The following is a 24,110-nucleotide window of genomic DNA, read 5'->3' as shown; positions in this document are numbered from 1 at the left end:
GCTTGAATGCAGGAGAAGAGGAGCCTGCCGAGTGCCTCCACCTTCAGAAGTATGTGGAGGTGAGACATCTCCCATTCCACAGCATCCGCAGGCAGAGGGAGAGGACATGGCAAGGACAAATGGCCAGGGCTAGCAATACAAGTGGTCTGCATGGAGGATTACAGATGCTGGGGGATGCCTGTTGTCTAACACCCTCTTTGAGTCTAACAGCAACACTTGTTGCTGATCAGAGACCAAGGACCAGAGGGGACGTACAGGTACATGCTCACTTGCTTCCTCTTTTCCTCCCTGGGTAGCTGAGCCAGTTACAGTAAGATGTGTGCTGTGACAGCAAACATCTATGATTCACAAGTGACAGCAATGCAAAGAACAAGGGTGATCTGTGGGGACTGACAAGAGCATGTTGCTCATCAAATGATGCAGCTCTGGACAGAGCAGATGGGAAAAGAGGGAGACCAAGTCACTAGGTGACTTCTCTGAAGTAATTACTTTCTGAACCCTTCTTTGTGCTTCCCCACATATGCTCCCCTTATCTGTGCTATGCAGGTCCCCATAGTGTAGACTGTTAACCACATTAACTCCAAATACCCTGCTCTGGGAGATATGTTCATTTGCACTGGCCTGTAGGACAGATTTTTTGGGGATCTCTGCTTCACAGGATTAAACATCCCACATGTAAGATGTTAATTTTACCGTGTTTTCTCCATTTACGCACCATTCCCTGCCTTCTCCCCGTGCATTCACCTTTCTTGTCATCTCAACTTGCAATATTATTAACATTGCAAGATTCTCAACAGCCTCAGAAAAACTGTCTCATATCTCTTGTGGCAAGCAGAGGGCATCCATTCAAAAACTCTAGGAACGTCAGAGTTTGGGCTGCTGCCCAGTGGAGCAGATGTATCCTGGTCCATAGAGCCATAGGTCCATCCCCAAGGTCTAAAGTCTCTGCTTCTGCTAGCAATGTGGGCATCTTCCCTATGAAAGGCAAAGACAGCGTCACCAGTGTCTCTTTGGCTGGTCAGAGGGCTGAGACTCTTCCTCAGGCACCACTGACACAAATGCTGCAGTGTGGGAAAAACAGCACGATTTTCATGAACAGATGGATGGAAAGGTTGGATATTCTTTCCAAGCACTAACAACCCAGGACAGAATCTCAGCAACTTTTTAAATTCTATGTAAACTTGTCATTTGAACCCCCCCCCCCAAAAAAAAAAAAAAACTACAAAGAAAAAATAATCTCCATCTTCTTCAAATTAATGGATTCACTTCTCACGTTAAGTAGCAGATTTTGAATTCTGAAGGTAGGATATTTCTAAGAACCGCATGTCTCCTAGCTAAAGTGATGTCAGAGCCTCCCCAGACGGAAAAGGTATGAGTAATGGTAAATTCCATAGACTGCAAAAAGAGCAGTATTACTGATGTTTAATGCAATGAAAATTCCTTACTGTAAATTGGTGAATGCTACTGCTGTGATCTAACCATGGGGTCTTAAAAAAATGCTATGAAAAAATGTCATGTCTAGAAGTTTCAGATTCATTCTGAATTTAGCACTTCAATATGCTCAATGAATAACACAGAATATATTTGACTCATATTTCAAGCCAGGCATCAGAGGTCCCAATACTTTGTCCTAAACTTCTATTACAAATAAGACACAGTTCTTTAGGAATGTCTTACAAAACCTTTGGTTTTCTTGCTTATCTGACCTGCCTGTCTCATCCAAACTTTACAGCAATTAGGACATTTAGGAACACAGGCTTGGGAGTTTTCCTGTCTCATATATAACCAGATCAATAAACCATGTGCCCAACTGACTGGACACAAGACTGTTCTGAAGTAAAGCAAGGCACAACTCCCATTTTGCCTAAATGCAGCCCAGCAGACTTTCTACACCACCCATATTTTGCAGGTAACTGTGGACAATTACTATTTTCTATTAGGTTTTAAATACCTTCCCAATGGGAAAAACTTCCTATAGATATTACTGGAAAATGAAAGTATGGTTTTGTTTAAGATTAGAATTCCATGGATAAAAATATCTGCTACTGGAGCTTCTGATACGATGCACACAAAAAGCCAACAGACAAACTTCTGTTAAACTCCATTTGTGAAAAGTAAGAGCTGACACCACACCGGAGCAAAGGGGCTTCACTAACCTTTCTTGAACCCTTTCCTACAGCAACCCAGACCACCTACCAATCAGACTTAGATCTAAGTTCCTATGGATCCCAGCCCTGGCTACCCAGCAAGGCAGGAAGTGAGACGCTCAGCAATTCTCTGTGCCAAGATACAGGGGGGCAGGTGGATGGCGGGCAGCCCAGGCCACCCTCACAGCTCACAAGTGCCCTGTGTCCCTCGGCTGTCCAGCTGCAAATCCAAGAGAGGACCTCGCCTTGCACCTTGCTGCTGGGATCCCAGTGGTAGGTGAAGTCCTGGGGCCACCTTGTGGCTAATTGCATGGATTGTTTTAATTTCTGCTTTAATTTCCCTGTACTGGATGCTCCCAGCAGTCCCAGAAGACTGGGCCATACACCAGCACCCACCAGGGGCCATGTGTACTCTGAAAAGCCAAGTGCCTTGGTTCACTCAGTCAGCTCTTCCTAGACTTCAGCTTTCTCAAGTTTACCTGAGAGTTATCCAGCTTCCCGGGGTTACATGTCCTCTAGCTGCTCTCCTCAGATACTGAGGTTACACCACTGAAAACATCAGCTCTTTGATTATTTTTACCCAGACAGCCTGGAAATAAGGGGCCCTGTTTGTGGCTGTATGAGCTGACATGACATGCAGATCCCATTTCAACTGTGCAGCCCTCCTTCCATATACAGGAAAACCAAAATAACTGTCTCTAAAGCACCTGGAAGCCACTCAGTGCAAAAATGACATAGACCTGTGGAGATGAGGGAGAGTTTCCCATCATCCTCCACTTGCATGAAGAAAATGCAAACCCACACACTTCTCTCAGACCCCAGAATAGCCCAGTGATTCATTAGCCACATGACTGTTTCTGCTGGGAGCTGGCAATGGCTTCAACAGAAGGTGGCATTACACTCTCCACCTAAGCATTCCAGGCCTACTGCTTACAGGGTGCCTCCTAATCAGTGTACTCTATTTTCCTTTCCACCCTAACCAAGCCTCCTTTTCTTTGGCCACCTTCCCATACCTCTCTGCCAGTGCAAAAGAGCCCAGCACAGCTCCACTAATGCACATCCCTCCTGACATGCCATGAGCAAGGGATGCAAGGGAGACAAAGCTGAGACAGAGAGGTTCTAGAGGGGAAAAAACAAGGATTTAATGGAATGAATGGAGAAGCTCCCAAAGTCCACATAGGAGCAACACCTCTGAGACTCTCTGACACCCTCCACTCCAGGATCAGTCCTTCCTTTCCGCTCACCAAAAGGCAAGGGACACTCAGGAACACCAGTGCTTGATCTGCTTCTTTAGAGTGCTCTCCAAGGAGAGGATTAAGGTGCATTGCTAACTCCACAGCCCGTGAAGGCCATTTCCATGGCAGTTTTTTCCTCAGCTCTTCAAGTCTTCCAAGGAAGGGAGCTCAGCTCAGAAATCCCTCTCTCCTTGGTGAGTGAAGAATCCTCGCATTATCCAACAGGTGGTAAAGGCTGTATAAAAATCATCCTGGGGTGGGGGAGGGAGAGTCACACTGGTCCTAGCAGTGAGATTCGAGCTCTGTCAGCATTAGGAGGCCAGCTCTGGTGGAGGGAAGGGGCTGTCCCATGCCCGGCCTGGAAGGCAAGTCCTCAAGTGGGCAGGTGAGTTGGTGGAGCCTCTGGAAGACAAAGGCAGTCACTGAACATCGCCTCACAAGCACGAAAACGATCTGGGCCCTCCCCTTCTAGTCACTGGTATCAGTCAGCCAGACAGGCAGGGCTGCAAGTCCTGTCCCTAAATGCCAGGGTATCCTGAAATAGAGGCAGCCATCACTTCAGTGTCTGAGAATAAACAGATCTTTGAAACAATTACTACAATCCCAAGATGAGCACTGAGCACGTGAGAGATCTGAGACACAGTGGGAAAGCTTGTTCACCCATTTATTACTGGCCACAGATAGAAAGCAATCCAAGTGAAGGTCAGTGCCAAAGTACCTCTAGGTCATCCTCTCCTTCAGGACACACTTCAAAGGGAGAGCCTGTGCACACAGGTTTGGCTTAAGCTGGGCCAACAAGTGTGCAAGGGGCGCTTGCCCTGTGGCACGCAGCATGGCCCTTGCATGATCCTGTAGCCAGACCTGTCTCTCCCTGGCTGCAGGGATCAAGGCCCCATTGCTGTCACAACACATGCCCAAGTACTTGCAGGAGGCAGAGAATGGGTGAGACCCAGCGGATCAGGGCCTTCTGCAAAACCTCCTCTTCCCCTCCAGTAAGCCACGGCAGGGACAGGATGCACGTCTAGAGCAAGGTCTACTTTGCTGGGTGACCGCTCTCCCAAGGCAAATCCACAGCAGCCAGTGCATAGGTTGCAGCAGCTCTGGGTGCAGGGCAGGAACCAGGCCACTGATGCTGCAACACAAACTCTAGACTCCCAGTGATTCCCTCCACCCCATCCTTTCGGCTCAGCAGGGATGGGGGGCTCAGTGCCAGGGCCCTGCCTATAACACTCACGGGATCTGGAGCTTCCTTGGAGCAAGTCCCCAAGTGTCAGCCAAGGGCAGCCTCCAAACTGAGTTGGAGTACTGGAGATCGTCTTTAACCTCACCATTCAAGGAGCTGACTCCTGATGGTGCATGCAAAGAGGCAGAAGCAATAACCAAGTGGCACCAAGAGGCAACAGCCAGTTCTGAGTAGCCCTCCAGCCAGAACTCAATAAAACCAACAGTTTGTTACAGCAATGGATTCTCAATTAATTGAATCAATTAATTCTAGTCTCCCTATTACTTAACCTGCAACACACAAACAACTGCCCTTCAGGGCTGGACTTCAACACAGCAGCACACTCATGTCCTCATTCCAGAGCACCAGCCTCACCTCTTTGAGGGAGCCTTTGATGGTGGAGAGTTTGTAGATGATCCAAAGCGGGATGCACACCATGGAGGAGAGGGCCAGCAGCCACCCCAGGGTGTCTCCCCACCACGGGTACACGTACTTCTTGTTGTAGGTCAGTGGGGTGTATTTGATCAGAGAAAACAGGAAGGTTGCCTGGCAGGGTGGAAGAAGTCAAGGGAAGAAGACCAAGAGAATAAGCACCATTAGCCAGAACAGGTCCTTCCTGGCAACCCCACACCTCCACATAGAGTTTCACTGTATTGAAGAGCTCCCTGGGACAGCAACACAGGAGACACTAGTCAAGCCAGTTTTGCTGCTATGGCCCCCATGCTCAGCACTGGGCATGGCAGCAAGGAGCTTGCCCAAGCAGCAGACACCACTGTCACCACTGAGCCAGGCCCTGCTCCCCATTGTTTTGCCCCATGCCAGGGCCCAAAGGCCACAGACACATGCAGAGCAATAGGCTCCCAAAGTGCAGACCATATAAGCCTCTCTACATACAGACACATCTCTGTATGTATGTATGTATGTGTGCTTAGAGGCACCCAGCTCTACCCATCTCCCTATCCCCACAGAAGTCCAGCTCCATACCCCCCCTTCTTGCAGGCTCTCACCATGCAAACTGCAGGTGTGATGAAAAGCCAGCAGTATTTGATGACTGGCCATGGCCGGTACCCAATCATGTCTTCAATGTTATCATAGAAACGCTCGGCACCTGCAGAAGAGGGGAAGTATGCCTCATTACTACCAAGCAAAAAGGGCAGCAGAGTCTGTGTGTCCTGGGGAGGATGGTGAGCAGGGGTCCTATTTGACCACTGGTCAGGAACTCCCCAAAAGACCTGGCAGTAACCTCAGGACACCTGGCAGCCCTGTTGGGGACCTCACTGGGAATGTGGCCAGCTTCAGTCTGCATCCTGAAATAACATCCACTCACCCTAGAATAGCACAGTAGGTCACCATGGCCGCCCCCTCAGCTGGTGTCACTGAAGCCAGGACCTGAGCCCAAGTGTTATCCATCCCTTGTGAATGGCAAGGCTGGGAGAGGGCTCTCAAAAATGTCAGAGGGTCTCAGGGCCCTCTGCGTGTAGGCTGAGAAACCACTTCCCAGCCAGCTCAGCCCCAAGTAAGGAGGGGGCTCAAAAGCAGGGACACGTAGGAATATGCTGAGGATATCTGCCAAGTAGATCCCCCAGGGTATTGCTGTGAGGGAGCCCCCACCAGCTGAGTCCATGGGCACCAAAACAAGGGTTCAGCAGGCTGCCTTGCACTGCGAAGCAACTGCCAAGAGGAGCTATGGATGAGCACTTTGAGGCTGAACCAAGCAAGAACATGAGGCACCAGAGCTGGGGACCCCGCTGCACCAGTTCATACTCACCATAGATCCAGGCGATGCAGAGGGTCTCGAAGATGGCCACAAAGAGCAGGCACATGCCACTGGCAGCATAGTAATCAAAGAGCTGGAAGACATACATCCCCCCCTGGGAAGGGCCAAGTGGGGAGCAAGGCAAGGTGGGGAGGAAGAGAAGCGAAAGGAATCAGGGACAGGCAAAGAGCTCCAGCCAGAGCAGGAATCAAACTCAAAATTTTTCCCCAAGCTAGAGGCACCTTCCCCCTCTCTGGGAAACAGAAACAGCAAAAGCCACATCCCTTGTGCTCACAGCCTGATGGAGACAAGCAGCAGCCCTAGAAACCTCCCTGCTCTCAGGGGTCTCTACAGCTCTTCCTTCCAGTGCAGGACAAGAGAGGGGAAGTCACCATCAGAGATCTTGGGGCTATTTCAGGACAGGACAAAAAAAAGCAAGTCTTGTAGTGGGAAGTGAGGGTGGAAACTTCCTTAAAGAGACACAGTGCACCTGATTAAATTCAGCCTTCTAATTTGCACAGGGAAATAGATGTGCATGCAATTTTGCAAGCACCTATTCCTGTGCGCTCCCAGGCTAGTAGTGGATGTTTCACTGCCCAATACTGCAAGCCAGTCTACAAAAGAGGTCCATGGTTAAGTCCAGGCACAAAGCTGTAGATGCAACACCAAAGGCCGCTTTTTCAATATCAGGCCCAAATGGACCCAGAAGATGGAAACAGGAAAAAGCATCATGGCACCATCAACCCCTCCCACTCCTAGAAGGAGTCAAAGATTTTAAACTAGAACAGTTAACTCCAGGCAATTAATCACAATTCACAAAGAGGGGACTATATAGGAAATCAGTGTAATGGACACTCAGACCCATCAACTTTCCTGATACCTGGCTTTCATGCAGCTCCATCCAGTAGGAAAGAGAAGGACAAAGGTGCTCCCCCAACGATGCAACAGGCTACAGCTGTAAAGCTTTGGCTGGCTTTAAAGATAAATCTGAACCACAACATCACCTGCCTGGAGCTCTAATTACCATTCTAGGCAGGAGAGGTGTCAGAGATGTGTTAGCACATATAAATAGCACAGGGGGTCAGGACTGGAAGGGAAAAATTCAAATGCCATCTGGAAAGGAAATGATTTGTGCTGGCACAGCTCACAGCTACACAGTATCCACTTTTCCAAAATACTCCTTGGACTCTTTAATGCCATGTGGTGGCCAGACGCTTGTGTCCAAACCTTATCCAGCAGCAAAGAGCCACCAGCATCATGCAGCAATACTGGGGCAATGCTGAACAGGGAGAGAGGACTGCCACCTCCTGGGCTGCCCAGGTCCACTGCTCACAGCCTCCCTGGCTCTCTCCCACCAGGCACCATGCAAGCCAGCTGGCTCACCAACTAGCCCAGACCCCCAGCACCCTCAGCCCATCCACCCACTGTCCCCTCCCCTCCCCCCCACCAGCGGGGTATTCAGACCCACTGAGTGCCCCACAGGTGCTTGGAGGAGGACACAGGGCCAGACTCCTCATTCTCCTCCCAGCCCAAAATACCTCCGTGAGCATCACCAGTCCAACTAGATAGGAAAGGACGGACACCAGCAAGATGAGGGTTTCCCGGCGGTTCTTCTTGCGGAAGATGGTGGGGTACATGTCGACAAGAGCTGTGACGAGGCTCTCCACGCACACAAACTGCAAAGAGCAGAGTTCCCACCTCTGTCAGCCCATTCCGCTGGGCTAATGCCCCAGCCTTCAGTCCAGCCTTTCACTCTCAGGGCAGGCTCCCCTCAGCCAGGAGGAACCATCAAAACTGATCTCAGCCATAACCGCTGCTGCTGTTCTCAGGACATGTCCAGGCCACATCCAAAGAGCGTGGCTGGACCTGCGCGCTGCCATGTAGAGACTAGCTTAAGGCCTGGAAGCATCACTGCTGCCTGACTGAGCACAGTGCGCCGCCTGGGGCTAACTACCTGTGTGGAGACTAGTCCTCATAATTGGCTCAGTGCAAGGCCACGTTGAGGTAGTTACACTGCTTCCAGGACCTCAGTTATTGTCTCTGCACATCACTGCCCTTTGTAGAAAGACCTGTGCCCAGCCTAGAAGTCACCTCACCCCTTACCAAGTGCTCCAAGCCTCGTGCCTCCCCCTCCAGCCTCTGGCTGTCAGCCCTCTGTAGCTGCCTGGGCACTGTGCTGTGCTCTCAGCAGAGAAAGCTGCCACCAAGGACTTGGCTCCCCAGACTCCCCCATGCCTTCTCCATCAGCCAGGCAGAATCCATTTGCATCCAGCTTGAAGGGATGATGCTTTTTGTCCTGCAGGAAAACCCCCTATGCCTTTACCTGGCTGTCCAGTCCCAGCAAAACAACCATCAGGAAGAAGAAGCAGGCCCAGAGCGGGGAGAAGGGCAACATGACGACAGCCCGAGGGTAGGCGATGAATGCCAGGCCAGGTCCTGAGAGGAGAAGGGCATTTAAAGCAGGCAGTGGACAGCAGATCTGGAAGCTCCTGGATGCTTTGCATCCCACCCCAGTGATGGGGAAGCATCGCTGCCAGCACCAGCACAGCAGGGCTGGCATGCAGCGCGAGACCTGTGTGCCCAGAGCCACGTGGGGCAGCTCCCTGGTGCAAGGCACAGCCCACACAGCCTTTGGCTCCAGTTACATCCAGCCACTGTCCAGGAGGCCCAGGCTCCTTGACCAGGGTCAAGGGGCTGGAAGAAGCACAGCAGGGCCAGCTGGGAGGAAGGGAAAGGAAGCACAGCAAGCAATGGCTGCACGGCTGCCGTGAGGGCTGGGAGCAGGAGCAAGCCTCCGAGTCCCAGGGAGCACAAAGCAAGCCAGGACACAAGTCTTTCAGGCCCGTCACCCTGCCAGCCAAGAGAGAAGCAAGTGCTATACTTGTATACATCTCATAGCTGGCACTCGTTTCTCTCTGCTTCTCAGAGGCAAGGAGCGGAGCTGCCCATGGAAAGGAGTCTGCAGCTGCAACGCCCATCACCTCAGGGTAGATTACCCCGAGGGCGCATCGCAGGGTACCCTGCGGACATGCCCGTTCCCCCGTGGCCCTCACTCACCTGACTCAGCCACCTCAGCGATGGGCACGCCCTGCTCCCCCGCCATGAAGCCCAGGATGGAGAAGATAGCAAAGCCAGCCACAAAGCTGGTGCCGCTGTTGAGGAAGCAGAGAGCCACGCAATCCCTGGGGAAGAGAAGGTGCAACATCACCTGAGGGGACCAGAAGACAAGGTGCAACCCCAAGCCAGACAGCCGTGCCGGCTGCACCCTGCTCTGCCACCCCAGCACTGTGCCTTCAGCGGGCCTTGCTCCTGGCCGCCCCACAGGAGTGGCAAAGCTCCCCCTGTCCTGAGCATCTGCTCGGCACTGGGTGTTGCAGAAGGATGGGCCCAAAGTGGGCAAGCAGGAGCCCCCCAGGGAAAGCCTCTGCAAACAACAGTGTAAGGTGCTTTTTTTTTTTTTTTTTTTGTATTGAAGCTGCTGCTTGTGAGACAGACCAGCTACCCATCTAAATGTTTGATCTTTTTTCCCTCTTTCTCTTTTTCCTGGTTCCTCTGATATCCTGTGGCAGAGAGTACCAGAGATTATTTTTGGCCAAGAGGTGTTTTTTTCCTTAAAAGATTTTTCAAATGTTATAAATTTTTGGCTCCCAGCACTACTAGACGTCTCCTGGTTCTCACACTATGAGAAAAAAATTAACGGAGACATCCGATTTATTTTCTCTGATCTATCCATTTTTGTCTCTGTTTCACCTCATTCTTATCCATCTACTCTTTAAACTAAATCTCTCTTATCTGTCTGATTCCTTTTCACACACCAGTCTCCCAAGCCTCTCATGGCTACAATCCTAGGGACAACAACATTTGCAGCATCTTTCCAAGAGATTCTGAACCAAACTGAACACACGCTTCCGGCATTTAAAGGCCCACTTTGACTTCATTAAATGCTACTGTGTAAATCCAGTGTGATTTTCTGCATCCCTCTTTAGGTATCTAGCATTTTTTTGGCTTCATGCTCCTCCCTGTACATTAACTAGATCTATTCACTGTCTGCAACCATTTCTGGAAAGAGACTACAGTTAATGCAGAGCCTCCAGACTCTGCAAATAGTTCAGGTTATTCCTTCCAAAACACAGCACTTTGCTTTGCCAGGACTGTACCTAACATCCTTGCTCTACCTTTTCATTTGGTTACTAAGGCATGAGAGGCTGAAAGAGATCTCCAGAGTGAACCACCCTGCCGATGCAGAGGATCATGCTCTGCCAGGCTTAGCTAATCCAACTGAAAGCCCGCACCAGAAACTCATTTATCCAACTGCCAGAAACCACCTACTCTTCACCCAAATTATATTCTCAGCCAGTTTATACAAGCTCCCATTTACCTCAGATAGTTCCTCTTCCTTCCTGGTGTTTCTCCCTCTTTCCCCAGATGAATTTATGAAAGGTTAAACCTTTCTGGGAGAGGCATGGGCTGGGAGGTGCCCTCAAGTCACCTGGGGGGTGGGAAAAGGATGTCATGGTGGAGGGTAACATGGGGAACGGCCAAAGAGTGGTCCCCAGCTTTTCACCAGAAAGGGAGGGCTCTGAGCCCAAGTGATTCTCCTTACTGTTCTGGAAGAGGGGAAATAGTCCAAGCCATTTAGTGCCATCTCAGACTACTGCCACATGAACAACAGTCCCTCCTCCCCACATCCCTTTCTTTCCCCAGGTCACCGACGGCTACATCTAGCCTTTTGCAACTCAGTGGAGCACCACACTGTTACCCTTCTGTCCTGTTAAAAAATGGCCCTGTCTTCCTGCTCAGACTGAAGTTGCAGAATATAGGACTGACTCATTAGAACTGGGTCTGTACCTGGGGAACAGGATGGTTGGAGGTGTGACACTGAAACAAGAAACAAATTCCCTAGCATAGCCGAATAGCAGAAAGTTTGTGTGCAAGCAGACATCTCCTTCCTTTCTATAGCATCTCCCAGCTGAAGTTATGGAAGCTTTTTACAAAGTTGGTGCTAGGCAGCCCATGTTGTCATCTCCATGTTACACATCCAGACTGGAGAGGCAGAGGGTTAGTGCCCAAAGGCATGCAGCAGGTCAGAGCCAGATCTGTTATCACTTCCATTGCCACAGTTCTTTCTCTCAAAAAAGTATTTGGGAGAAAGGATATGAAAAGGAAGAGTGGTTTCAGCCCAGCCTCTGTTGAAGAAGCATCCTATAGCAGGAGTGAATTTCTAAGGTAAAGAGAGATAGATAAAGACAAAAGGACCATGTAGCCTGATAGTCTGCCTGGACCTTCCACAGTAATGACAACAAATTAGAATTTAAAAGGCAGGGGAATCCAGGGCCAAGAGCAGTAAGGCCAGCAAAGGAATGGTGGGAAGAGAGGCAGGTAGTTTTATTGGGCTTTTTCACTTACACCGCTCCAGCTGCTGGCCATATCTGCAGTGAAACGAGTTTGCTTTCACCTGACCACTTCAACTCAATAGCCTGTTCCAATCTGGTAGCATGGTCAATCTTTGCTCAAAGGGCAGTCCCGCATGGGAAGAGTGCACAAGAGGCAGGGGTCATATTTGCAGGTTTACATGTGCCAGAGACAGCACATAGGAAAAAAGAACACCAATGACTGTGTGAGACACTAGGTCTGAACTAATAGGAGGAATGATAAATTACAAAGTGAAAGGATTTCAGTCTAGAGCCATTAGCTCTTAAAGCTCTGCTTCCTCTACAGCTACTTGTGCACCTTTTTAATAAGGGGAGATTGTGGTGTGGACTGGGATCACAAAACTGGTGAAGAGGGATCTGAGTTTGCTGGCTGTCAGCTAGGGTGGAAGAGGGAATTTATCATTCATGACATGGCCAGAAAGTTTCTTGCACTCCCCTTGGGTATATAGCAGAGAGAGTTGGATTTGGGCAACATGGCAACAGAAAAAAGCTTCAGAGAAAACATCTGGGGAGAGTTTTCTTATGCCTTGAATAGAAAGGGAAAACAAGGCACCTCAAATGGCCAGTTGCCTCCAGCAGTTGACCAGCCAATTTGCACTGATGTTCAGGGAAGGGAAGGCTCTAGACAGCAGAGCTACATTCCAGTTACCTGTAGCAGTTGTTATGGTATTTGTTGTAGCTACCCAGAGCTGTCAGGCATCCCAGACATATTGCATATGAGAAGAAGATCTGAGTGCCTGCATCCATCCAGACCTGCAAGGGAGATGCAAATACATGTAAGAAGAAGAGAAAGCCAGCACAGAGTGCAGACAGTACACCAATGTGAAGAGGCAGAGACCTAGGGGCTGATGTAACCAGCAGAAAGGTCAGTGCTCAGGAGGCAAACAAAACCCAATATTTAGATAAGTCTTTGCTAGGACTAGATTATACAGTGCCAGGAATTACAGTCCTCAACAAAGCACCCTAGGGTAGTAAGAGCGCCAAGGGCAGAGATGCACCAAGAACCTTGCAAATCCACAACATGTATAACTTTTCATCATTATCTTTTTCTTCCTTGATCAAATCTACAGTACTCTGTGACTCTCCAGAGCCTCACAGCAGTAACAGAGACCAGATGAACTCTTTCCATGGGAACTGAAGGAGTCCTCTGCTGGCAGATGAGAGGTGGGATTTTATTTGGGCAGGCCTGATCCCCCACCAGGTGGCACAGCTCCTGATGGTGGCCTTTGGCTCCAAGACCTGATTTTAAAGGTTCCAAAACTTGAAACAAATTAACTGCGGAGGAGGGAAATGTTAGAAATAACTGAGTTGGTTGTAAAGGACAACTCCTAAAAGAAAATACAAGAATGATGTTAGTCCCACAAGGCCCCTTTGAACTCCACTCTCGCTGTCAAGATCACGTGCCAGTGCTCTGAGGCCGACATTTGTCAATGCCAAATTTGATCTGAAAGCCTAGCTTGTGTGTAGTCACCAATGCAAACACAGGCACTGTCTTCTGCAGAGAACAGCAAAAGGAGGAATTAACAGTGAGGAAAGAAACAATGACAAAGATGATTAATTAAATCCTCTATTGTATAACATCTTTTTCCCTAGGGCTCCCCAGGGGATTTAAAACTGTGGATAAGACAATCATTCAACCAACGCTGACATGCAGCCACCTTCTAGAGATAAAAGGGAAGCTAGTCAGGAAAGAAAAGCGTAAGAAAAGTATCACTGGGAAATTTTCAATGAGAAGAGTTTGCATCTGGCTAAGGCATCTCAGTTCATACCCTTTTTCCCCACAAGTAATAGTGTCAATGAGTCTTCCCCAGCACCAAGATCCCACCTGAGGCAAATGGAAATCAATGGAAAGTGTCCCAGCAGTGTCTATGGACTACGGTGTCCTTCAGCATTTATGTGATTCAATCACCATCACTGGTTTTGTTTATTTTTTTTCTGTTCTTGCTCCTAGGTTGATGGGCATTCTGAAGAGATGTTAAACCTCTTGTTTAGCTCAAAATTCTGTTTTAGCTCAAGAAACAGCTGCACAGAACAAATTCTCTCCCTACCCACAGCTCTACTGGCAAGATACACCAGCACAATCTGCAAGGAGTGAAGGCAAAGCCCCTAAACATTGTTAGGGCTAACTTTGGTGAAGTTGCTTTCACTGACTGTCTTGAGAGCAACTCAGCTGATGTTCAGGCCCACCTTCTTTTCAGTCAATGGAAAGACTGCTCACTATTCCACAGGGAGTGAGATCAAATCTTTGATATGTAAAATGGGAAGAAACAGATGATGAGGCTGGACTGGAACAGGTAATTCTGGGCATTGGGAAATTAAAAAAAATAATTGACCTCGCTGCATTTTAGTTTTTTGGAGGACCGGAGGGGGAAGGGAGGTTTGGAGAGCAAGATGTTAGTTAATTTTTCTATTTCAAAAAGATTGGAAAGATCAAAGCCCTTTTGGAACTGACTGCTAAAGAAACTCTGTGCTTGTAGGAAGCCAGATTATAGCCTTCACTTTTTAGCTGCTTTTAGGGCAAAGCAAGGCTTTCAGGTCAGCAGGACCAGCTAACACCTTTGCATCAGCAATTTAAGCATCGTTTGATAAGTCAAGGTGGAAGGTTTCATTAGGTTTCTGTTTTGTTTTGCTATTCATTATTAAAGCTCTGTTTTTTCATCAAATTCTAGCTTGAATCCCACCAACCCATGGTTTTTGGAGCCTTTTTAGTTCAATTTGTTGAGATAACAAGATTTATGAAGTCAAACTGCCTGCCCACCTTTGCCACAACTTTGGACCCTGTTGACCAGTTTCAACCAGATTTAACAGTGGGTAGAAACCTCAAAGATATCAGCTACCTAAGAATTTCATGATAGCCAGGAAACAGGCGAAAGACAGAAACTCAGCATTCCAGCTGAGACAAAAGCTACAGGGAGGAACAGTCAACCATCACTAAATATCAGATAAATCACGCAAGTAAGAGACATGAGAAATATCCCAAGGGCAGGAAAAGAACTGGTGCTTTGCTAGACATGGTAGAAGCCAAATATCAAGACATGAGGCTTCATTAGCTCGATGACTCATAAAGCGGCTCATTCCTAAAACCCAGCAATGCCCTTGACAGTATAGCAGAGGTCAGCAGGTGGTCTGCATGCTCCCCAACCCAGCTGCCTGTTCCTACTCAACATACCACCTGTGGAGCACGTACGGGCTGAGTGGGCAACCCAACTCAAAGGGATGTGTTATGGGAATGCAGGACTTGCGTTAGCACATGTTCCCATTTGAAGCAAGGCAGCCTGTGGCTGAACCTGTGCAAATAAAGCTACACTTGGCTTCCAGAGCTTATGGTCCCACTCAGTCAGCATGACTGCGAGCACCAGCTCAGGCTGTATGCATTTTTGTTTCCCATTTTAAAAGGCTACTGCAGCTCTTGGGTCAAAGACAATGCCACCCTTCTGTCTTTCCCAGCCCCCTGGCAGTTCCCAAATTGCTCTGGGGGTTGTTGGACTCCGACAAGCCTGATGCTGGGGCACTCCTGATCTTCTCTCATTTGTGACAGAGCCAAGCACAAGCAGCAAGTCACAGGATGGTAGGATCAGGCAGGCTGGAAGGGACCTCAGCCACTCTCTTGTCCAGGATCCATCCCTCACAAGGAGCACCGCTTTCCATGCAGCTCTGCAGCATTTCACAGGGGGCTGCACTGACCACTACCAATCAGTTCAGAAAAAAGCAATCTTCCCTCTCCAAAATGCCTATGCTCATTTCTCTCTGTAACAGTGACTCAAGAAAAATGTTTTTTTCAGTCCAAGGTCCCCCTTTTCCTCCTGCGCTGTTGATCAACAGCCTCTCATTATTTTAATATTTCCACTCTGTTTAAAAGGGCCTGATAACGGTAATGGAGGACTTGGTTTCCCCTGCAGATAAGAGTGTGCTGCTGTTCTCTGACCGCTGTTCCCAAAGAGACTGGTAAAGTTTATTCTGTTGTTCAGATTTCACCAGCACATTGGCAGCCTGGGTATTTTGATTTGATTGTTGTCTGCAGTTTTCTAGGCCATCCAGTTTATTTAATTCATAATTCAATTTCCTTGAATGTGTTGTTTGCTCCAGTTTGTAATAACCTCCTACTCTGTTTTAACCAAAGCTTTCATACCTGAGCTGCAGTTATCCAAGATGGTTATGGCCTACAAGAGGACATTTTCCTTCCCCCCTTAATTTTCTCAGCAATATTTGCTTTACTACATGTACTGGAATTTAATAACCCCCTGCACCAAAACAGATCCTTCCTTCGGAAGATCTCAAAGCACTTACAAATAATAGTAAAGACCATTTTAGAGCAAAATGTTATTGAACCCCAAGGTATGTCATATATCACATAAAGGTGTCATGCTGGGAAGTGTTGAACTGTCCCCATCAGCAAGCGGAGATGATACAGCACCAAGCAGGTAAATGCTCCGCAGCAGGTCACGCTTGGTGTATTGCAAAGCACAGAGCAACAGCTGCCCAGGTCAAGTCTTCAGCCGCGATTCAGGGAGCGCTTCCTCCAAGGGCTCTGCCAGGTCCACCAGCTACCTCCTTCCCCTCATCCCACCCCGCTGCACGTGCGGGCACAACGACGGCATGCTCCTCTGTGCGGTGACCTCAGCCGGGGGAACGGTCCCGGTTAAATTTAGCTGAGGGACCTCAGCTGACCCGCGGTGACTCTTTACCCCCGGGAGAGCTCTCCCGCCGCCAGCGCGCCTTCAGATGCTGCCGCGAGAAAACAAACGCTGGCGAGGAGGAGGAAGGCCACCAAGGTAAACACAGCTGCGTTTGCCCCATGCGCGGAGGAGCCGCACCAGCCCTGGGGCCGCCCCGGCAGGAGCGCGTGGGTGCCTCTGCGCCGGCCGGCCGCCCACCCCCAGGACCCCACACGGGCCGGCCCTCTCCCCGCTCGCCCGTCCTCCGGCCCAAAAACAAACATGCGCTCGCCTTCGGAGACACAGCGCGCGGGGCCGCGCGGGGTCAAGCTGGGAAAAAAATAAATAAGGGGAACAAAATAATATTTAGCAGGCCCACAGCCAGCCTCACCGCTTGCTGGGAAGCCTCAGCACCTGCTGGCAGCAGAGCAGCAGCAGGAGAGGCTCCAGCCCGGGGGTGGTTTGGGGACTCTGACCCCTTCCCCAGCGTGGGCACGGGGCCCTTGTTTAACCAAGCAGGTCACGGCCCTGGAAGACGCAAACGCCTCGCTGCCCTCCCAGTGGCAGACCGAGGGGCCGGTCGTGACGCGGCCGCAGCAGCGAGGGTTGCACCAGCATGAACCACGAGCCGCTCCCCAAACACCTCCCTCCCTGACTGCTCCCCGGGGGCACTGCGAGCCCTTGCCCTCCCTTTCTGCCCCATCCATGGGGAAGGAGGAGTCTGCGGGGTCCACCAGGGGCAAATGCTGCTCAACCACTAGGAAACAGGCAAACCCCCCCCCCCAAAAAAAAAAAAAAAAAAAGGAAAAGAGAAATTTTACAAGCAGTGCATATTTGAAAGAGAGCGAGCGAGAAGCAGAGGTTGGGTGAAGGTGATGTTCAGCTGCGTTAGTCGCGCACGGCAAGCGTAGGCATCACGGCACGGTGCCGTCGTGCAGGGTTAGGCGTCCTGCGTGACGGCAGCGACTGCTTATGGGGGCGGGGGGTGGCTGCAAAGTTGGGCTGCAGACCATGCGACAGGCCTCTTCGGGTCAGGCACCCTCGTCTCCTCCCTGTGCCCGTGACCAGGGGCCCGGCCCCTGCCTGGGGGGGCCTTTCAGCATCGCTGGACTACACATAAAGCAGGGTTTTTTTACAGAAAGTAGTTTCTTTACAAAAAGACCATCTAAGGCTCACTGGATAAAGTGCAAGCACATACAACAAGATGGTGGGCTTTCTGGAAATTTCTGGAGCAAAACAAGAGTGGGAGGTTTTGAGCACGTTCTGAGAAACGTTTCTTCTTTTTCCAGAAAGGGATAGACTCAGAGGGTGCTGAATTTTACTTCTCTTTCATTTTCACCCACTAAATCTAATAAAATGTAGCTAGAATCCCTGGACTGACACCAGTGTGAAAAGAGACTATTATATTTCTTCTCTTTAGCGCAAACCCAAAGCCCCAGCCGGCACTTTCTGCACCGAGCTCATCAGTTCTCTCTCAGAATGTCCATTAAAAATGTGTCTGGTCTTGGTATAAAAGTGTCAAGTGATGGAGAGCCTGCCAGCGCCTGAGAAAAGTTGTTCTAAAGACACATTTCCCACCCTTAAGTCTTATCTCTAATCTGAATTCCTCTTATTTCAGCTTCCTGCTACTGGATCACACTGCATATCTATCCTTAATCACATCAGTAAATCCCCAGCATTATCTACTGAAATAAGCAGTTGATAAAATCGCCACAAAGTTATTATGAAGGGCGGAATGATCAAAAGAAGAAATGGTGAACAACCCTAAGACCCGCTTGCTGTTAAAACATGAGCCACACTATGAAAAATGTAGTAACCTTGTGGTGTACAGAAAATGCAATTGAGAAGGGTGGAAATATAGTTCAAAATAAATTATCTGTTCAGTGTTTTTTACCTTTACCTGTTTGAGCAAAATGAGACTTTTTTATTCAAAATTCTTTGTTCAATAGCTCCACGTATACTCTGATCTACTTATATATCAAATGCATTGTATTTAACATTTTAATTCTGAGCATTTTATAGAGTGGGGAAACAAAGGTGCAGGAATATTTAGGGAATCTGTAGACTTTATGGCCAGAAGACACTATCATCAATCAGCTAGTCTAAGCTCTTTTATAAGGCAAACCACAGAATTTCAAGGTTCTGTCCAAGGTCACTCAGCAGGTGAAAAGCAATGACTTCCACATACTAGTCTGATACTCTGATACTTAATCATATCTCAGCCACATCTCCCTTGGTAGTATCTGCTAAATAATTCATCTCCTCTTTTCTTGTAGGTTTTCATATACTTTTAGCCAGTTATCTTTTTGTCACCTTGTCTATTGTTTGCCCTTCATTTAAAACTCCCCTTGAGGCTACTTATCATAAGGCTCAGATTGGAGAGGGTATTTTTTAATTTCCAGAATGCTTTCCCAGGCACTAAAGAGTCTTGCATTTTTCCAGGTAGCACTGGATTGCAGGTAAACAATTACGGATCGCCGTACTGTGAACACAAACCAATTATAAGCGACTTGGCCCCTGATCGGCTAGCAGGAGTCATGCTGTCCTTGTACAGAAAGCGGGGGCACAGTCGTGCACAGGTCAGACTTGAGGCACTAACCCTTCCCTTCCCTTCACTCTCATGGGAGAACCTTAAAGAATTCAAGAGAAACCTCGAGCCCATTTACCCTATTCAATAGACTGGTTAAATCACAATGTAGGAAAGCAACTGCATCTACTGACTCCTGCTTTTCTCCTGCAAAAGAGAAGCATTCATCAGAGAATGATGAATTCCTTGGTCTGCCAGGTAGGGGGAAACAAATTTTCCTCCCCAACTCGATGATAAGAGATCCTCTTGCTCTGAAGGGTTATCCTGCACTTCCACCAACACATTAGCATTTTCCAGGCTGGAAGAAAGTTGTGCTCCTAAAGCCCAGGCTTTATTTGGGAAAGTTTGCCAGGACAGATCTAATGAGGACAGAACTAGTATCAGCAAAACCATGCTATGCCTGAAGTAGTTTAATTCATTCCCCTGAGAAACATAGCCACAGTAACAACAGGACTTCTTTTAATAACCAAATCAACACCATTCCAAAATAGCATTTCATTTCGGAAGTCATACCTAATCAACATGAACAGAGCAACAAACATTGCAAACATAGACCTGTCCTCACTCTCTTAGATGTTTTTGAAAAACCCTTCCAAGCCTTGTGGTACCTTCACAAGGAGAGCAACAATCCTATCCACCTCCATTTACATGCAAACAAAGAGAGCAAGAAAGAAGCTGACATTGTAAAATTAGGCTTTTCAGTCACTACTCAGGCACATAGTTGACCAAAGACTGATTTCCAGAAAGCTGAGCAGGAACTTTGAGTACTTTACATGACAAAAAACAGACTGCCTTTACTTGGAAACCGGAAACTCATGTTTAGGTCCTCAGATTGGAAGTCTTAAGTCAAACCAATTTGCACAAAACCATACCAAAGCAGTGGCACAAGCAAGAACTGGGAATCCCACACAGCCCATGAGATGCTTGTACCTTGCATCTGCAAGGATTCAATTCTCATTGTATCAGAGAGGGCAGGTTCAGCTGGAGCCGCTCCTCCCTCAGCCTTCATGCCCCTATTTGCAAAATTAACAACAAAGGCAAGTCAGGGGCTGGAGCAGAAAGGGTTAACGGGGTTATGAAGGGTTTTGCTGGCCTATTTTCCAAGCAGGCACCCTTTAATCTCCTTTGGAAACACCTTCACACAAAGGCTGGTACAGCAGCTCAGCTGGAGCCAGGATTTAACGTGGAATAACTTGTCCTGAAGAGATTAAAAGTGGCAGTCAGGCACCAAACCTCCAGTCAAACGGGCAGGAATTTCTAACGAGGGAAAGGGAGGCGCAGCATGGTATTGGAGAATGGAGCCAGCAGCATACAGAGCCACCTTCCTCCTTCTGGAAAAGCGGTAGGAGGGACCATGGCGCTCTCCCAGGCTCCAACAGCAGCAGCTCTTCCAGAAAATTTGAACTAGAGACTACAAAAATTGAAACTAGCGTCTGTAGGTCTCTGGGAGCTCTGCACACCCTGGCCTGGCCCAGAGAGGGCTGGGATCTCGCTGCAGTGCATCCACAGTGAAGGAAGGGTGCCCCCAGCTGTGCTACACTCATCCCCTGCAAGCCAAGCAGGGAAGCCATCTGACGCATGCCCCTGCTCCATCCCCATCCACAAACCCAGGTGCACTCCCAAGGAAGCCAGAGCATGCAGAGAGGAGAGGGCTCATCCCAGCGTGATGCCACAACAGCACAGAGCTGTGCCTCATGGATCATGCCTGGCAGAGCATCCTGCTCTGCAGCACCACTGCAAAGGCAAAGGAGTCTCCCAAGAAACAGGGGTGATGGCTGGTGTCACTCTGTAGCTGCAAGGTTTAAAGCCCTACTGACAGCTTCTGCCACATCAGCCAATATCCCCAGACAATTCAGACCAACTCGGAACAGAAAATATAGTAATGACATTGATGACAGCTGAGGGCAAGTCAGCATTGGGACCACCAGAATACACATGAATATCAAAGCCCGAATATCAATGTCCACAGAGAGGAGAGAAGAGGAGAGATAGAAGGAAGAAAGAAGAAGAAAAAAAATGAGAAAAGAAAAAGGGAGAAAAGAGGAAAGTCACCTGCATCCATCCAAGCACAGCTCAGCCATTCACAGTCCCTCCTCTGCCTTACCTGGGGGTCCCTGAGGCGACTGAGGTCTGGATAAAGGTAAAACAGGATTCCCTGGGATGCCCCCGGCAGGGAGACTCCCCTGATCAGCAGAACTACCAGCATGAGATATGGGAACGTGGCCGTGAAATACACCACCTGGGAGAAGGACAAAGGGAGCACATGTGAGCAAACAGCAGGGGTGAGAGCCCAGAGCGCCAGCCAGGAGCAGAGCACCATCCCCCAGGAGGAAGTGAGAAGAGGGCCTAAGGGAGACAGGCAGCTGAGCAGTGGCAAGGAATTGATCAGGCTGCCTTGCTCAGCACCTTGCTTTAGTCTACAGTAGAAAGAAACTCCCTTTTGCATGCACCCAGGAAACTCATAACATGCCATGGCACATCTGGAGCAAGAGAAAAACTTCCTAGTCCTAGCAGCAATCCAGACCACAAGCCAGGTTCAAGTCAGAGTAGCTCCACTGAATTCAGCAGGGTGACATCTATTTGCATCAGCTAACAATCTGCCCCCTGTGTCCATCTGCACATCCTTACCCCAAGCAGAGACCTGAGTCACACACCAAAAGTCTTTTCTCCCTAGGATTTACTGGAAAGAGTGAAGGAGCATACAGATAAGTGATAGACCCTGAAACATTACTGCTATCAAAGGACCATGAGAGACAATATTGATGCATCCCTATTCAGGACTGGCAACTGGCTTGTGCCTACTCCACTTAAATGACTCACAGCCGCTGCCTGACTGACCCACATTCAAGGAAATACACAACGAAGGCGTTTCATGAAGAGCAGGACAGCACATCTCAGACTTGTCACCAAGGACTCAGACTCAAACACAGCTTTTAACCTGTGTCCTCTTGCTTTTTACTCCGCTGGCCCCATGGATAACAGAGACTTACTCGGATATGTTTGAAATCCCTTGCTCTAGCAAAGTAGTTGCATTCCTTTGAGGAATGCTGTGGGCCAGTATCAGCTAATCCTTCCAGGGATTCCATGTCTGGTAAATATAACCTTCAATTTGGGGATTACTGGGGTTCTTTCAGGACTGTTCTGGCTAATTGTTATAGCGTTCCACAACAACAGCACACTGTTGTTGATGTTTCCTGCATAAAGAAACCAATGCCCAAGGGCTGATGCAGTCTCCTCAGCAATTCACTAGTGTCATTAATCCTTTTGTGTTGCTCCTGTACCTTCAAGACTTATTGACCACCTTGAAAAAAGTTGTTCAAGTTTGTTGTATCACAGTAGGGCAAAGCAAAAAAAAAAGTCAATGTGCCTTCAGGTTTTTCCTGTGTCAATGTGCTTAGTGAGGATTTGCATCAGTACTCTTCACCTTAATGCTCCCTTACAGCTCTTTTCTCAGCTTTAGAAGTTACACACCAAAGAGCTAAAGCTCATCTCTAGAGTAACTGCAATACATAATGATGTGAAACGATCTATTTCTAGTCTTTGTCCATTCATCCGGAATGACTCATTTCAAAATCCACCTAATGCCCATCATCCCTTAGTGGTGGTCACAGGTTCTGTTACATCTACAGCAGTTTCCCCATTAGAAGAGGTACTACCGAGAATGAGTGCATGATTTCCCTGGACAATATGGTCACCTTCCCTCTGCCTCCAGAGAATTCTTTTGATCTGAATAGTGATTCAGAAAGAGATTTCTTCTAAATTGATCCTGGTATGCTCCACCTGAACAAAGCAACATCCAAAGCACCTCACACTGGAATGCAAGTCCTGCTCTAAGTCCTGCTCTAAGTCCAGATACATGCTTTTTGGTGATTCAATTTTATTGTACAGAAGAATAGAAGGATTTGCAAGATGTTCCATCTTTGAAAATGAAAATACCAAATTATCATCAATGTCTGCAGATCCAAGTTCTTTATGCACTTCATGCGATATATCACAGCTCTGTCAGGTAATGCTACAGAAGTAGGTGAAGAATGCCTACTTGCTGACACTCATGATCACCTGAGATGCCTATGCTAGCAGCTCCATTCCCGTCTCTCTGAATCAGCATCCTAGACACTGAAGGAACCCAAGGATGATGTCCTTCCACACTGGCAAACATCATCATTCATTTCAGTTCCCAAAGTTTCAAGCAGGCTCCAACTTAGAGCTTTTCCATGCCAGTTAGTCAAACCTGCAGCTCCTGCCAGTTTAACAATCATCTCTGTACTTACCACACAACCAAATTCTTGTTTCAGGAAATTATAGGATGCAAGTCTTATCTTTCTCAGTTCATGAAAATAGTATAAGATCAAAAAAAAAAAAAACTTAAAGAAAAAAAAAAAAACTATTGCCTTTGAACCTAAGTGCATATTCTTTCAGCATGCCAGGCTGCAAATTCTCAACTGGATCCCTAAATAACATCAGTTTTAGAAATTCACAACACAGACTAGTAGTTCTCTGGCATATAATTTGGATTCAGATCTTGGTAACTTCATATGTGCTTTACAGCCTGCAAGAACTACTGTGTTAAGCTTTTCAGTCAACAGTCACTCACATCTGCACTGAGACCAGAGGCCTGAATTTGGAGAATGTTTTCTTGGGTTAAGAGTGCCAAACTTCTATCTAACAATATGAACATCTGGATCCAATGAGATATTACTCAATGATTGGCTTAGACCCAATCTTTTTATTTTTTGGGCATTGTTAGCACTAACTACATCACTAGGAACCTTGCCGGGATCAGTATGATCATTCTGTCACATGCTGGTCAACAACATCCAGGGTTTTATTTGAAGCTGATCCACATGCCTCAGCAAAGTGATTCCATCTGTGACAACCTTCTGCATCTGTGTGCGCTCCTCGGGGATGGGCAGTCCCTGTGTCAGAGGATGCAAACTGCTGCTGCTGCTCTGAGTAGGGTGATTTCAGCTCGTTCTTTTTGCCCTTCCATAGGTAAATCCCCAGGATTGAGTTACCCCTTTGCCAATGGGTTGTAACCCCAGAGCCATCATTTTAGCTGGTATTCCTGGAGCCATC

The 24,110-nt window shown here is 48.3% G+C and overlaps 1 protein-coding gene across 5 annotated transcripts in view; it reads right to left on the bottom strand.

The window, feature by feature from the left end:
• Positions 1-3,264: 3,264 nt before the first annotated feature.
• SLC6A13 (solute carrier family 6 member 13) overlaps positions 3,265-24,110 on the bottom strand; it is a 35,537-nt gene continuing 14,691 nt past the window's right edge. For 2 of the 5 annotated variants that reach the window (XM_013947831.2, XM_067307336.1), the window contains 9 exons: positions 21,139-21,273; positions 12,442-12,545; positions 9,418-9,542; positions 8,684-8,796; positions 7,899-8,036; positions 6,373-6,475; positions 5,612-5,712; positions 4,980-5,150; positions 3,265-3,784 (listed from right to left, as the gene is read on the bottom strand). In XM_013947831.2, coding sequence (XP_013803285.2) covers positions 3,665-3,784; positions 4,980-5,150; positions 5,612-5,712; positions 6,373-6,475; positions 7,899-8,036; positions 8,684-8,796; positions 9,418-9,542; positions 12,442-12,545; positions 21,139-21,273 — 1,110 coding nt within the window. In that variant the 3' untranslated portion in view covers positions 3,265-3,664. Of the gene's footprint in view, positions 3,785-3,810; positions 3,918-4,979; positions 5,151-5,611; positions 5,713-6,372; positions 6,476-7,898; positions 8,037-8,683; positions 8,797-9,417; positions 9,543-12,441; positions 12,546-21,138; positions 21,274-24,110 lie in introns of those variants that run through there. The other 3 variants (XM_067307346.1, XM_067307354.1, XM_067307359.1) reach the window with 3 other exon arrangements.

This window comes from Apteryx mantelli, chromosome 1, assembly GCF_036417845.1.
Source record: "Apteryx mantelli isolate bAptMan1 chromosome 1, bAptMan1.hap1, whole genome shotgun sequence".
Classification (NCBI taxonomy): Eukaryota; Metazoa; Chordata; class Aves; order Apterygiformes; family Apterygidae; genus Apteryx; species Apteryx mantelli.
Note: the sequence above shows the minus strand (reverse complement) of the source record. Positions and strands in the feature narration are given on the sequence as shown.